This window comes from Ostrea edulis, chromosome 3 (genome assembly GCF_947568905.1).
Source record: "Ostrea edulis chromosome 3, xbOstEdul1.1, whole genome shotgun sequence".
NCBI lineage: Eukaryota > Metazoa > Mollusca > Bivalvia > Ostreida > Ostreidae > Ostrea > Ostrea edulis.
Genome location: NC_079166.1, coordinates 23,807,201 through 23,823,084, shown reverse-complemented (window position 1 = coordinate 23,823,084; position 15,884 = coordinate 23,807,201). Strand labels below are relative to the sequence as shown.

Below are 15,884 nucleotides of genomic sequence, written 5' to 3'. Positions count from 1 at the left end.
TAACCATCCAATAACTAATCGATGACGTTACATTTTATGCGTTGACTGATTTCGTAAAAATTACAAGCAATATTAATATTTTGAATAGAATCCTTATTTCATCAGTTTTAAATATCATTTCATAAGCGCAACATTTACCACTCAGTAGAATTTTTTTTCGAGGTGATATCCATATAAATATATATATATATATATATATATATATATATATATATATATGTGTGTGTGTGTGTGTGTGTGTGTGTGTGTGTGTGTATTATTATTATTATTATATTCATTTATAAAGCGCAAAATTACCTATAGTTTCTATTAGTTTCTATGCGGTGTACAATGTTTGTGCTAATAATCATTGATAATATACTAATAAAAGACCTGCAAGAACTATAACGAAAATGATAAAACAATAGTGTGTGTGTGTGTGTGTGTGTGTGTGTGTGTGCATAATACTAAATATAAATTTTAACAATATATTTATCCGAAATGAAAGTGAAGATAACGAACAGTGATCAATTTCATAAAGACTACATTTTTAACAGTAGGACAAACACGGACGCCTAGGTTAGCTAAATGTTAATAGTTACACAGTTAAGCAGTGACCTGATACGGAAAAATACATCGTGTGAAAAGGCTCGGCAAATACGGGTTTTCTTTTCACAACGTGCATTTTTCTGTATCAGGTCAGTAACTAACTGTGTAACGAATTTATCACGTCGAAGACCTTTAACTGTATATGTGGGGGTCTATATCATACAATATATTTGCTTAAATCGCTTCGCCATTTTGTTACAACTGCAAGTTAAACCCGACAATAAATTACGGATTTTTCTTGCATGATACGGTGTTTTTTTCACGGCGTCATGTGACCAAGATCTGGCCAATTAGATTTCAACAATTTTGTCTGAGGCGTGATAATAAATGTTATCTATAGGACATTTTCACGTATGCTGTGTCCTGAAGTTCGTGTTTGTCTCTAACTCCTGATTTTGATTCTGAATGGCACTTATGAGATTGAGATTTCTTGGTTACAGTATCTTCACTCATTGTATACAAAAGGAAATGTTCTCTCCCTGTTATTTGTCAAACCATTACCTCTCCTCCGGACTGGTGGACTTTTGATTGCGTCAGTACCGGCCAGGTGAAGAAGGAGTACACCCGTTACAAAGGAAATCTGCTTTGAAAAATGTATAAATTCTGTCATTTATGAAATACGAAAAAAACGTTTTAAGGTTGTGTTTTGATATACCAAAGTACCCTTTTTTTCTTTCTGCAACGTCTCCATATGAGAGAAAAATTCTCTAGAGGGACGTTAAACAACATACAATTGATCAACAATCAATCTTTCTACAATTGTGTTAAACATGTTTTAATGTGTCCAATATATCCCACCACAACAGGTTGAAAAGCAGGTACTCATTTTTATTTTAATTCCGTGTTATCTGTAACATCAGAAGTTTAAAATATAATTTATTCTGCCTCGATTATTGCAAATATCAAAGGAATACCGCGATCATTATACGGTGATAACGTCTCGGCTTTTATAATTCAAAACAACATTTCTCAACCTTGGAGATTACCCCTATCTATCTGATTATGGTATAAGGGCTCACGACAGGGGATGCATGCGCTGCCACGCGCTACACGGTCATTGATAATGGGAATTGACCGTGTAACGTGTGACAAATTGGCGAAAATTCCATCCTCATCGAAAATAAGTTTTCTGACTTGCCTAGACGGTTGAGCAGTCTAGCGCGCTGGCTACGTGCTGCTACGAGATTTGGTTCCGCGGGTCGTGAGTTCAACCTCGGGTAGGGCCGGAATTCATTGGGTATCCAAACAAAGTTAAATTTTCTGTGTTTTTATCATAATATTAAACTGCCTTTCACTTAGGGCAGTTCTGTCCATTTCAGAGTTCATTGCTATTTCCGTGCTTTATATAGTAAAAGCTCGTAAACTCTTTAGCAAACCAAACACACACAAAAAAAGAATACCATGTTTGGTTATACAACCTGTAATCTTTGTTTTAAAAACTTGTTGCATCCTGAAAAAAAATGCGGAAAATGATTTGATAATTGGAAGTCCGTTGTATACTTCAAAGCCCCGGGAATTGAAAAACTATATTTAATGTTTTGTAAAAGATTGCTGGGTGTTTAAAAAATCGACTTGTAACTATTTAGTATACTGTGAATTGGGAAGATTTCCGCTGAAAATTTATAGGTTATTAAGGATTTTTAAATATTGGTTGAAAATCAAAAGAAGCGATAATTGTATTATTAAGTCATGTTACGAAGATATGTTGTCACATAATGATGAATGGGTTGTAAATATTAAAAATGAATTAAATAGTTTGGGATTAAATTATATTGTTGAAAGTGGAATGCCTGATAAAATTATATATTCTATTATTGAACAAAGACTATTTGATACTACAAAACAACAAATATTTAATGATATTTGTGAAATGTCTAAAGGTTTCTTATATCAACAGCTCATTAGCACTTTCTATATTAAATATTACTTGTGCAAACCTATCGATAGCAAATATAAGAAATATTTAACTAAATTCAGAACTTCATCTCATAATCGAAATATTGAAAAAGGAAGACATTATGGCATTGCAAAAAACAATAGGTATTGTGAAAAAATGTAGCTTGTCTGTTGTAGTACATGAATTCCATTTCATTCTTCAATGTCCATTCTATAATGAACTGAGATCAAAATATATAAAAAGATATTATTATAAAAGACCAAGTACTTTCAAACTTATTCAACTACTAAGTGTTCAAAATATCAAAGAGTTGATTAATTTAGGTAAATACTTGTATTTAGCATGTTTAAAAAGATATGCTTAATTTAGCTTTTGTTCTATTTTTGTATACTCTCCTGTGTGATGTTTGTATGTACCATATTTATGTTATTATCTTTCTGATGAGCCGCTTGGCTCAAGGATAATAAAGAACTTGAACTTCATGTGGTTCAAAATGATTAATTGTAATGGAGTCTGATGGTGTTGACGGTTGGTTTGTTGTATATTGTTTAACATTACACTCGGGAATTTTCCACTCATTTGGAGACGTCACCATTGCCAGTGAAGGGCTGCAAAATTTAAGCCTATGTTCGTCGCTTGCGGCCTTTGAGCAGGGAGGGATCTTTATCGTGTCACACCTGTTGTGACACGGGACCTCAGTTTTTGTGGTCTCATCCGAAGACTGCTCCATTTAGTCGCCTCTTACGACAAGCAAGGGGGTACTGAGGACCTATTCTAACCCTAATCCACACGGGATATTGGCATGTCTTCTGATATCACAAGTGAATGTGTTGTTTTGCGAAGGCGGGTATATTAAAGTCTTATTGCAACTGAAAATACTTACAAAATCAACACAAACTCATTTTCAAAAGTTTGGAATTCCCAAGTACATAACCATACGCCCAACGTTAATTGGCCATTATATTTAAAAAAAATAAGACCCCACTCCTGAGTCATTTCCTCTATTGATTTCATTTAGGGCCGGGATATCATTTTATTTAAATGTTTAAATATCCATAGAATAGCAATTCTGAAAAATAAAAGTTTGTTCGTAATCATATATCGTATGTTAGTTAATGTTGTCTTGCTTTTAAAGATGTGCACCAGAAATTGTGTTTAACTTTCACGGATTTCTCAGTGATCATTTATACCACATACCAAACAAAAAACAAAAACAAACCAACAACTATCCAGTTTGATGTTCAAATAAAGATAAAAATGACTGGTATGCTAAAATTCAGTATTAGTGTATTGCAGAGAACAAAGCCGAAATTTTAATGTTGAAATAGGTTCAGAAAATGGTTGGATTAAGTTTTCATATTTCATTTTATTTTTCCATTCGGTATACAGAAATATCGCCAGTTTACAGATATATCAAAATTATTAGTCCATGATTCTAGAAAAAATAGCACATATAAATTTATTTAATGTTCTATGATTACATTCTATATCATATACCTGGTATCTAGATAGCGTATATTTATATGTTATATTGTTTAGATTAATGGATTTGTATCTTCTACTTCTCTTCAACCGTTACTGGTTTTTATTTTCTAGTTTAAATGAAATGAAAGAAAGAAATATACAGTTTGACTCCACTTTTTTGGCACACTGTTTTCCCCTATAATAGCTCTAAAACTTCTTTGTTATTTCGAATTTCAAACATTTCGGTTGAGCATCACTGAAGAGACATTATTTGTCGAAATGCGCATCTGGTGCATCAAAATTGGTACCGTATAAGTTTTACATACAATTGTATATCTAAATGAGCGTAATACTTACCTCTAAACAGTACATGTTGTTTTCGTGTAACAGTCAGAATCACAGTTATTCGCCTGAGGAGTGTTCATTTGTAATTTATATCATGAACTGTCAATCAAACATTCACACTGTTAATAAACTCCGCCCACTTTATAGTTTGCTAATCACGAAATAATTTGATTCGAGAACTTATGTTTGTCATGTAGAAGGAAAAATGACAATTTTACATATTTTCGGTTATTGATATAACAACAGTGATAGTACAGACGAAGCCAATCATAATGATATGGTCTTGATATAACTGTAAGCATAAAATGAATTAATTATAAAGAAAGGTTCATTTCAAAACGTACTGTGCTATGTTTTATTTTTGGTATAAGCAGGAGATAGTCTCTTGTATCCAATGCCAACATGGTATGTTGAATATGACGTTAGACAAAGTTTAGATCGTAATGAAGCATTTCTATAACGCCATTCATCACATCAGTCAAACCCCGTGAACTTACGTTTTAGGAGATCTATCACTGTTCATTAGCTTTACTTTTTCATGTTATTCATAATGATAATATTTATGATAAAAATAAAATCCTTTAATAAGCAGAAAATCACAATTAGTATCAAATAACTAGTTCCCATTATTGTCCTGTGTAGAACGATTTCATAGCCTGGTACCCGAGGCCTTCCGATGTTCAAAGAACGAAGGCCAGGCATCGGATACCGAATGGCTGCCCCCATAAGAGAATCCAAGATGGCGTCGCCTATGGTAAGTTTGCATTGAAATCATGTTTATTCGTCGAATGCGACCCTATCTCACTGTGTCACCGAGAAGTACTCTCTTGATTTCAGATCTATAGTGGAAATATTGTCCCTCCATGGCATTTTATCAACATGAACCAGCTATTTAACAACTGAATTGGCATGCAAAGTGGGCTCAATTATTGCGCAACAATGGTAGATACACGTGTACGTGTACTGCAAATGATTTTCACCTATATAACAAAGTTTCAATGTCAGTTTTTACGAAATAAGTAATAATGACTGCCATCCATCATGCCTGTACTAATATATACACATGCCATTCCGTTGCACAACTGCTATGCAATACGGAGTGACAGTGTTCAGAATTTCCTCTGTTCCTTTCTTTTCAACATATTTAAAAATTAAGTAATTGTTTTGGACCCCCCCCCCCAATTCAATTTGTCTCACAGTTTTAAAACAATGATGTGTTTGCACGTCTTTACAAATTGCGTTGGTGTAATTGTTTAGCACACCTCATGCAAATGAGTAACTGCATTGAGGAAGTCCAGGTTGCTAGTAACTCTTCAATATTGTTGTTGCCATATAGCAATGCAAGTTTTCTTTTACTAAGTAAAGCTATTTCATGGTTTCATCTAAGTTTTGGAAAAATGCTAAAATGTGCAATGTACATATATAGAAACAGTTTCAGAAAATGCTCAAATAATCAATATCAGTGAACATAAACTGACACAAAACTTATTATTTCTTGTGTAGATATGTTGTATAAACAAGGTAACACTTTAATAATTTAATTGCTAGTTTATGCATAGATAAGTGTACACTTTTAATGCTATACTTTGGTGCATGTATTATATGCTAATCCTGATACACTAAAGAATCTTAAAATTCCTGATTTCTTCAGAACTCGAGTCTTATTGTAAATGAAATTAAGAAATATAATGCTTTAGAGGTTTATCTTGTTTTTCAGGAGATCAACATTAACGCTGCTCTATTAAGCTATAACAGCAAACTTGGTGTGGAAATTTCATCATTAAAGCCAGCCCAGTCAAATGCCCTTGAAGCTATTCTCAGAGGCCATGATGTTATAGCTGCATTTCCTACAGGATTTGGAAAGAGTCTCATTTATGAAATAATACCTTTTGTCAATCCCAATGCATGTGTATTAGTTATTGAACCCTTGAATGTGATAATTCAGCAACAACTGAAAAAGCTCTGTGGTCTGGCAATTTTTCTTCAAAAACACATGAATGTGGAGGACTTAGACAAAGTGAAAAAGGGCAAATTTCCTTTCATTTACTGTCATCCTGAATTTCTGATAGGAAATCCAGAAATAAACAAGCTTCTTCAGGGTGATTTTTTTCAAAATGATGACACTGTCATTGTTATTGATGAAGCTCACTGTGTTATGGAATGGGGAGAGGAGTTCCGAACTGACTACAAAAGATTGAGTGAACTTCGTGCTGTGATTAGCAAAGCGAAAATACTTGCATTGTCTGCAACGTTGTCAAAAAGCAGTCAGCTGGAATTGATTAAAAACTTAAAAATGAAAGACAGTAAAGTGTTTGTTGAAAAACCAATGCCAGACAATATTGATATTTGTGTAGAGGAAAGGCCACCATATTCTTTTGCTGCCAAAGAATCATACAGATTTGTATTTGAGGCAATTTTTAATGAGGTGAAGACAAAGCTAAATGAATGTCCTTTAACTATTGTTTACTGCAGTGGTTCAATGCATTGGATTGGATATGGATATGAGTTGGCACACAGCATCTTGAGGGAAGATATTAAAGCAGACAATGGTGACCCACGTGTCATTATGTACCATTCTTCTGTTGAACAGGACAGTGGAGAGGTATCTATCTTATAAACTAATCTGGTAACCAATTGGAGAGTCATATTCATTTTGTGAAGATTGAGATTTTTTCTTTGGTTCAATGTTTTATCATAAAACAGATATACCTGTCTTTCTGAACACACAAATGAGTGAATATCATTGCCTAAATAATCTAGGATAAACAATCTTCATCATCATCATGTTAAAAATTACCTGGAGCATGTCCAACTAGTATATAGGATAATAGCTGAAATATCTCTGACCATGACGATAAATTATTGACACCTTACAACAATAAACATAACAAATTGCATGTTTAAATCTGTATTAATACTTGATAAAATGGAATAAATATGTGACAAGGCAAATACATTAAAAGGATCTGGCAGATATTCCATGTATAAACAGCAAAAGCATTTATTTGAAAAAATGTCATATATGTATAAAACAGTGAAATATATTTCAGTTGAAAGACAGAATTCATCAATTACTGTCATCAGAAAGCAGTGCACTACGAGTTGTTATAGCATCATCAGCATTGGGTATGGGTGCTGACCTAAGATATGTAAAGAGGGTGGTACATGCAGGACCCCCAAAAAGTATCGAAGGTAAATTGATTTTCTAATTGAATTTTTTTCCAAAATACATGTTTAGTACGTTAAAGTACATTTTGTCAATAAACAATTTACACTCACTGTATGTAAATAAATATTTGTACAAGTTGCTTGAATACCCTGTATGTTTTATTACTACTTCAGCTTACGTTCAGCAAATAGGACGAGCTGGCAGAACAGGAGAAGAAGCGCATGCTGTGCTTTTTTACAATAAAAGTGACATTGGAAGAAAGGAGATGAGGTCAGAGATGAGGGAATTCTGCAAAAACAAAGATATTTGCAGACGCAAGATGTTAATCAATTACTTTGGATACAGTTCGGACACATTGCATAAAACAACAAAGTGTTGTAACATTTGCACACCTGATCTGAAGGCACTGTGTGTAATACCTCCTGTAAATGTGGAAAAAAGGGAGTCACTGAGAGTAGCAATTACAGAACTCATGAAGTCAAAGGATCCAAATTTAGTGAATTCTATGAAGTTAGAAGTTGAATGCATAGTATTCAACCATTCTATATATCTAGACTATAAAAACCTGGAGAAAGATTTCAACATTGACCTTCACTTAGCTAAGGACATTGCCTTAATAATAAAACAAATTATGTCCTTTAATTAAAGTATGATAATACTATCTACTATAATGTGAACCAATATTTCAGTTCTTTTCTGTGTCGATTTTGATGAACCTGGCCTACATTCCTTTGTCATGCAATGCACTGTACTGATTGTCCCTGATCCAACCTTTGAAATGTATCAAGTCTAGATTTTTCAATGGGCTCCTTACAGGTCTGTTATATGAACGTAACTGACGGCCAGCAATGTGAACAAATGGTTTGACTCTAAGAAGTCTCTCAATGAGGGACATTTCATCCTTTGTAGACGATGATTTACCATGAGCTTGGGACCGAACTATTACCGAGGTACTCTGGTCATAATTGTTGGCAATTTCTGTCATTCCTGCTATAGCAGCAGATCTCGCTGCCAATGCAGACTCTGTCTTGTTAGAGTGAAGGGACTTGATATGACCTTTGATTACCTTCACATGATGTTCCATGTGCAGATCAGCGGGTATATTAGTATCCATATGTCCCTTGGTATTGACGAACAATCCATAAAATGTTTGATATGCAGTTTTCTCATCCAAAATTGACATTTGATGAAATAAAAATCTAAGAATTTCTAATGCATATTTAGAATTGTTGCTTTTTCCCTTCAAAACACACATGACATACTTTAGCAAGGATAGCATTCGTTCTCTGTTGGGTATTTTGACAGACAGATCTAACGCTTTGAACAGCATGCCCAGTTCCAAGAAAACATTTGCATATGAGAAAGCTCCATCTTCAATCTCTGTTGAGTGATTTGTTGAAGTTTTGCTCTGTTGTTGTGTTGTTATCAAGAGTTTGGTACCATCTGAAAGGGTCAAGTGGAATTGACCTTGACATACATCAGGCGATGAATTCAGGGAATCTTTGCTTCTGTTGATAATGTACTTCTCCACAAATGCTTTCAAGGATGATGTCAAAGCTAGTACCTTTTCATCATATGATGTTGACTCATTTATGGTTGGAAAGTTAGAAGTGGGACTAGCATGTAAGGATGGCATTGCAAAATAATGCATAACTGCAACCATAACATATGCATCAGTCAAGGACACAGCCAGCTCTTTACAGTCTTCATAATGGTTTTTGACATCCTCTCCATTGGCCCTTGATCTGCCAAGATATATCTTCTCAGCATTCAATGTCCCTACATCAGTGCCATTTTTTCTCTACAAGCATTTGAATAACATGGTCAAAATATTCATCTGCAGATGGAAGAATTCAAATGTGATGGCAGACAAATGGTCAAACCTTTCTTTAGCAGACAGTGCAGCACTTCTCAACCTTTTAGCCCCAGAGAATCTTTCCCTTGTCAGTTGGTCACCACCAATGTGGATCTTGACATTAGACTCATCTCCATATATGTCATGAACAAGGTGTTCATATGAGTCTAAAATATCAATAACATCGGAATATTTTTGCTCATTCTTGGGCAACACTGGAAGGGGTACACATTTATGAATCATTGAAATATCATAGTTGACTGGTTTCATTTCTTGCTTCAACTGATCTACTAAACCATGATAAGGTTTGAAGAACGCACAGAATTTACACAATACTTCAAGTACCAGAATCACGTAACACTGTATTATGTTGTCCCAGTCTTTGCTTTGAGGCATGAAATAATTCTGATTAAGATGTAGTAGTGGTAGTTGTGGGGGAATTGTGGACAACCCAGGAAAATCACCATGTTGTACAATAGCAACTGAACCAAACCAGTGTTCCATGTGTCTTTTTGAGATTTTCCTTTCCTGACTGACATCAATCATGAAATTGATATTGTCACCCACAATTCTGAAAGTGTTACCATCTCTGACTGTTTCCTTAAGCTTGAGATTGAAATGCCCCCCTACTTCCTTCTGGGTTCTGAGAACGGTGCTATGTGATACTGTCACACCAAGAGGCTGGAGTCTATCATAAACCTATGTAATAAACAACATTCATTTAATTTCATGTATTGTTTCTTCTGTATGTATCTTAGTGAAGTTTATAAAAATTTAATTTCATATTCTGTGGGTAAACATTAACATTGTCTTTGATATCCATGAATGTCATAAGATTATTTAACTACATGTACTTTATATTTAGATAACAGCATTAACACATATCTAAGATCAAATAAATAATGTTGATTTAAGAAAATTTATAATGCATATATTATTTACATTTCTTTTACCTGTACAGTATGGTCTGTTTTACCTGAATTCAATGTGATAACAATGTACTGTTGCAAGATGCAAATAACATGACTCGTTTTTTTCCATACAATAGCACATAATTCAAATATTAAAATGTGCACATCACATGGTAAAATGAATCAAAAACAATTAATAAACCCTTCTGTAATGAACTGCAACTGTAATGAACAAAATCATAATAAGAATTAGTATAAACTTCAATTTGCATGTTCTTTGAGGGCTAATAGATTTGGTCACACTATCTGCAATAAATTTAGCATTACCCATAAATTTCGAATCAAAATTAATAAGGTTTTAAAATTTTCAGTGTATATTTTCTGTGACAGAATCTATCTTTTGAGACCAGAATGTTTTACCTTGTGGCCATGCCTTGTTTTTTGGCAAGCAGGGTGCATTCATGTTCATTAACATGTGTATATTGGCAAAAGATGCAAATTGTTAGCATGAACTGTAATGAACAAACCTAAGAATGAAACTAAAGGCAGTTATTGTACACATGCATGTAATTACATGTACCTTCTGATGTACATTCTCATCAGACAGTGTCATAGACACTACACGTTGTATGCGAGAGAGGAAGTGGTTCCTTCTTTTCATAAGTATACCATATATCATTCCAACCTCTTTTGCTAAGGCTTTAAAGTGTTGCTGGTCATTGCCGCTTAGCTGGTTACAGTTGGTTCCCAATGTCGTGAGCACATCCAGAAGACGAGGTTGGTAAAGAGACATCTCCTGAATAACCCCTACCCACTGAAACAATCGAAGACCATCAAAATTACCTTGGCTTAAATAGCTTCTTCTTTTCTCGCACATGTATCTAGCATCTTCTTCTATTTCAAGCAAGAAAAGTGTCCAGATGCATTCTTTTAAGGTCTTGATATTCATTATACTTTTGGCAATGTCCATCATACATCTTCCACTCATAATGAGTTTTACAATGGAAATGAATAAATGATTTTGGGAGTCTAATTCAGCATCTCCGGGACAGGTTGTATGAATATCATGCTTCTTTGTGGCTGCGGATTTTAGATAATGAACAAGTCGTTCCTCATCCTCTAACTCCATTGGGTCAGCAATCATCTCGCATCCTTGACTTGATGCAGTACCAGCAGATCTTATTAAAAATAAATTTGATAAATGTTGGCATTCTTACAGTTCACTACATTTATTCTTAAGATATATTAGAAAGACATCTTAATCTAAATGAGAAGGTAAAATAGGGATGTCCTTTAAATCATGAACAAATGGGCCTATATTGCTCATCACATCACTTGGATTTTATTTACAACTCTTGTGCCTAATAAATACGTAAACCCTATGTACAAAAGAAAAGCCCCAAGGGTCACATCACTCACCTGAGTCACCTTTACCCATATTTAAAGATTTCCCCTATATATTCGCATGTAAAACTTTTATCTCTATTGTGACTCCACCCTACCCCTTGGGGTCATGATGTTAACAAACTTGAATCTGCACTATGTCAGGAAGCTGTCATATAAATTTTAGCTTTTCTGGTCCAGTGGTTCTTCAAAAGAAGATTTTTAAATGACTTCATCCTATCTGCATTTTTGTGATTATCTCCCTTTTGAAAGAGGTACGACCCGTTATTTGAAAAACGGCAAAGCACTTCTCTCAAGGATGCTTTTGCCAAGTTTGGTTGAAATTGGCCAAGTGGTTCTGAAGAAAATGTTGAAAATGTAAAAGGTTTACAGGCGAGCAACAGGCAATCAGAAAAAGCACACTTGAGCTTTCAGCTCAGAATATAAACAGGTGTTAGGACATGGAAAGTATATTATGCACCTGTAGAGCAGTGGTGGTATGGACAGGTCTGTCTGGCAAGAAGCATTCTCCGTTTTCTGAGCAGCAGTGAAACTGTCACTTGAAGAAATATTTGGCAAGACAGTGGTACCCACTGACTCCATATGGCGCTTGTAAAAACTTCGACAAGAGGTACCTATAAAACAGTTGAAGAAATCAAATATCAATAGCCATTCAAACAAGGAATTTAAGATAATTATTGGACATGTGCTGACAGTTAATTTCTCCAGTAACAAAGTGAAAGGTTAAGTAACTAAAAAAAATCTTTTAACACAATTTGGTTAACTAAAATACATGTAACAAACACTATACACAGGATTTGAACCAAGACTTTCCCATTGCAGTTAGAAAAACATTGACTCAATAGCACTAAATAGTATGTATTTTAGGGAACAAGTACAATCAATACATGACAAAATATAAACTTTTGTTCAGAAATGACTCAAATTTTTTTTTAACATTGTACCAATTATTTTCTCACATGGCAGCTTGATTAATTTGAATAGTTGTATATTCATCTGGTCTGACTAGCTCAAGTTCCACTTATATTCATAAATTTGTCAGTATGCATCACATCTCAGTGATATATACATGTACTTGTATGAGTTATTTAATGTGATGAGATGAACTATCAAATAAGGGTCACCGCATGCTCAAGGCCAAGTAAAATATACTGTAGTGATGACAAAACAAAATTATCTTAACATATTGTATTTTGCATCTTATACTATAGATTTAAAAGACTGCCAATTCTCAGATATTGTGTATCCATTTTTCTGTTAGTAAGAATTAAAACTTTTAATCAAGTGCATATAAGCATGCATGTTTGATCATTTCCTATGCTATACCTGTACGTGTGGTATTTAGTTTCTTGTTGAGTTCAGATGCACATCTTCGCCAGTACTCATTGGATATTGGTGAAGGTGCAGGGTTTTCTGACATGTATGTGGATAGACATGCTATTTCCTCGTCAGTCCACTTTGACCCTTGGCCTTGTGCCTGTGAACCATAACAAAATACAAATTTCGTAAGTATTGGAAACACTCACTCGCATACAAGATAGTCTGATTGAATCATTGATAACACAAATAGACTTCACTAAATTTACTTGATACAATATAGAAGATTCAGTTTGCCATCTTTACATTAATTTAAGTATAACAGATTTAAATATGTCAATACTGCATGGTAAACATATGTTCTACACCTTTTAAGGCAGGCATCTGAATTAAAAAAATTTAAAGACAATAATTTCCTAAATTAAATACAGTATAACAGTAATCAAAATTACCACTCTTTTTTCTGGGTGCTTTGGTGTTTTCCCAGTTGGTGTCAATGCGCTTCGATCACGTTTTTTACATTTAACTGGGGTACCTCCATGTTGAAAGTAGGAGTGGTCATCACTGGCCATTGTGATAAAAGATGGTACCTTCTCAACATATTTCATCTTAACCTGAGCATATCCATGATCAAACTGCAAGAAATAGATCAACTCTAAGTGCTAAAATCACAGATAATTAATAATAAACAATGTGTAAAGAAGACACTTTTATATCAAGGGAGCACTGTACATATGAGTTTGTTACATGATCCCAGTGGCTGACTTTCAAGCTTCAAGTAGCAGAGCAAGACCCCCCCCCCCCAAAAAAAAAAATTAACAGAGCAAGAAATGAACCTATACATCTAGAGATTCCCATATTTGACCTTGTATCCACTTTGTGGACACTTCTAGAGGCATCAGGTGCTTATATATGAAGATCTTCATAGAATGATTAAATATGTTGAAAAGAAAGGAACAGAGGAAATTCTGAACACTGTCACTCCGTATTGCATAGCAGTTGTGCAACGGAATGGCATGTGTATATATTAGTACAGGCATGATGGATGGCAGTCATTATTACTTATTTCGTAAAAACTGACATTGAAACTTTGTTATATAGGTGAAAATCATTTGCAGTACACGTACACGTGTATCTACCATTGTTGCGCAATAATTGAGCCCACTTTGCATGCCAATTCAGTTGTTAAATAGCTGGTTCATGTTGATAAAATGCCATGGAGGGACAATATTTCCACTATAGATCTGAAATCAAGAGAGTACTTCTCGGTGACACAGTGAGATAGGGTCGCATTCGACGAATAAACATGATTTCAATGCAAACTTACCATAGGCGACGCCATCTTGGATTCTCTTATGGGGGCAGCCATTCGGTATCCGATGCCTGGCCTTCGTTCTTTGAACATCGGAAGGCCTCGGGTACCAGGCTAAACGATTTCACAGATAGGGAAATAAGAGGGGGAACGATAGTATAAAATGAAAATATATACAAAGAATATTTACATAACAGAACTGAAATATATATTTTTTTATGCTTTATTTAATGCACATTATTTAATTAATAAAAGGGGGGTCACTATTGAGTAATACTTTACATACTGATTTTGACTACGGTTTACTCCGTTTGCTTAATCCAGATCTATTATATAAATGAGTTATGAGATTGATCACTGGTCGTTACCTTGACCTTTCATGATTCTAAACGGGTGCCACCGGTAAGCAGAACCTTTGATGTTTCCATGGGCCCGAGTTAACAATCTCAGTTTTCCGATGAGATTGAATACTGTTTGTAAAATTTAAATTTTTCAGACATAATTCTGTGTTTTCTCGAACATGGTTTATATATTTTTGTTGCCCCTTCCCTCACAGTTTTTTCCCCCTGTTGTTGAAGAAGCTGCTTTTATGCACTGTACGAGAGGGGTATCTGACACGATAAGAATTGTTCCTGAAAATATTATATTAGTTATTTGAATGCATGGGACTTCTTTATTCAATAATGCAATATGCGATTGAGCCTGCCTGGTATATTTTCGCTATGTGTTCCAGAGAGTGATTGATTTATTGTATCTTGCAAAACGTCTCGCTCGAGAATTTTTCACTCATGAGGCCCGGGGTGTAAATCCTGGCCGCGACACACCGAAGTTGTTAAAACAAGTAGTCACAGTTCCATCGCCAAACGCTCGGCATCAGGTGTGAATGTCACGTGTCCTTGGAGATAACCTTAAAGACGGATGACCCATGTCACAGTAGGTGTGGCACGCTAAAGAACCCTCACTACTCAATGGCCGTAAGCGCCGAGCATAGGCCTATATTTGAAGCCTTTCACCGGTCTTAATGACGTCTCCATATGAGTGAAAAATTCTCGAGTGAGACGTTAAGCAAGATACAATCAATCAATAAATCATATGGAGACGTCACCAAGACCGGTGAAGGGCTTCAAATTTAGGTCAATGCTCGGCGCTTACGGCAATTGAGCAGTGAGGGTTCTTTAGTGTGCCACACCCACTGTGACACGGGTCATCCGATTTTAAGGTCATCTCCGAGGACCCGTGACATTCACACCCGATGCCGAGCATTTGGCGATGGAACTATCACTGTCTGTCGCGGCCGGAATTCGAACCCCAGGCCTTCCGCATGCGGGGCGATTCCAGAGAGTGATAATTATAAGAACAAACAAAGACACTGAAGTGCGATATATTACTAATTATTGATAGGGACTATCAAAAATTACATTGAATATCGAGGATCACATAGGTAAATTGCAGTAAAAATAATATTTTCACGCAACTCTGTGGTTTGGTGTCTTTAAAAATTGACTCCGGAGTGAGCATGTGAAATGATGTTACATTTGTTTTAGGTCTGTTTGACTGCATTCAAACATGTACATTGGGCTAGACTTTATATTTTTACTTTATAAAGTTAAAACATGCTTTTG

At 35.0% G+C, this 15,884-nt stretch overlaps 1 protein-coding gene across 1 annotated transcript; it reads left to right on the top strand.

The window, feature by feature from the left end:
- The first annotated feature begins 5,024 nt into the window (after positions 1-5,024).
- On the top strand, positions 5,025-8,676 carry LOC130052487 (uncharacterized). The gene is made up of 4 exons (XM_056157633.1): positions 5,025-5,048; positions 6,012-6,896; positions 7,345-7,486; positions 7,637-8,676. Exons 1-4 carry the CDS (start codon positions 5,034-5,036, stop codon positions 8,107-8,109), a joined length of 1,515 nt encoding a protein of 504 aa, XP_056013608.1. The 5' UTR covers positions 5,025-5,033; the 3' UTR covers positions 8,110-8,676.
- The last annotated feature ends 7,208 nt before the right edge of the window (positions 8,677-15,884 follow it).

Coding starts and splice junctions, on each gene's coding strand:
- LOC130052487 (XM_056157633.1), top strand. Junction 6,897..7,344: donor TTGAACAGGACAGTGGAGAG/GTATCTATCTTA, acceptor AATATATTTCAG/TTGAAAGACAGAATTCATCA. Junction 7,487..7,636: donor ACCCCCAAAAAGTATCGAAG/GTAAATTGATTT, acceptor TTACTACTTCAG/CTTACGTTCAGCAAATAGGA.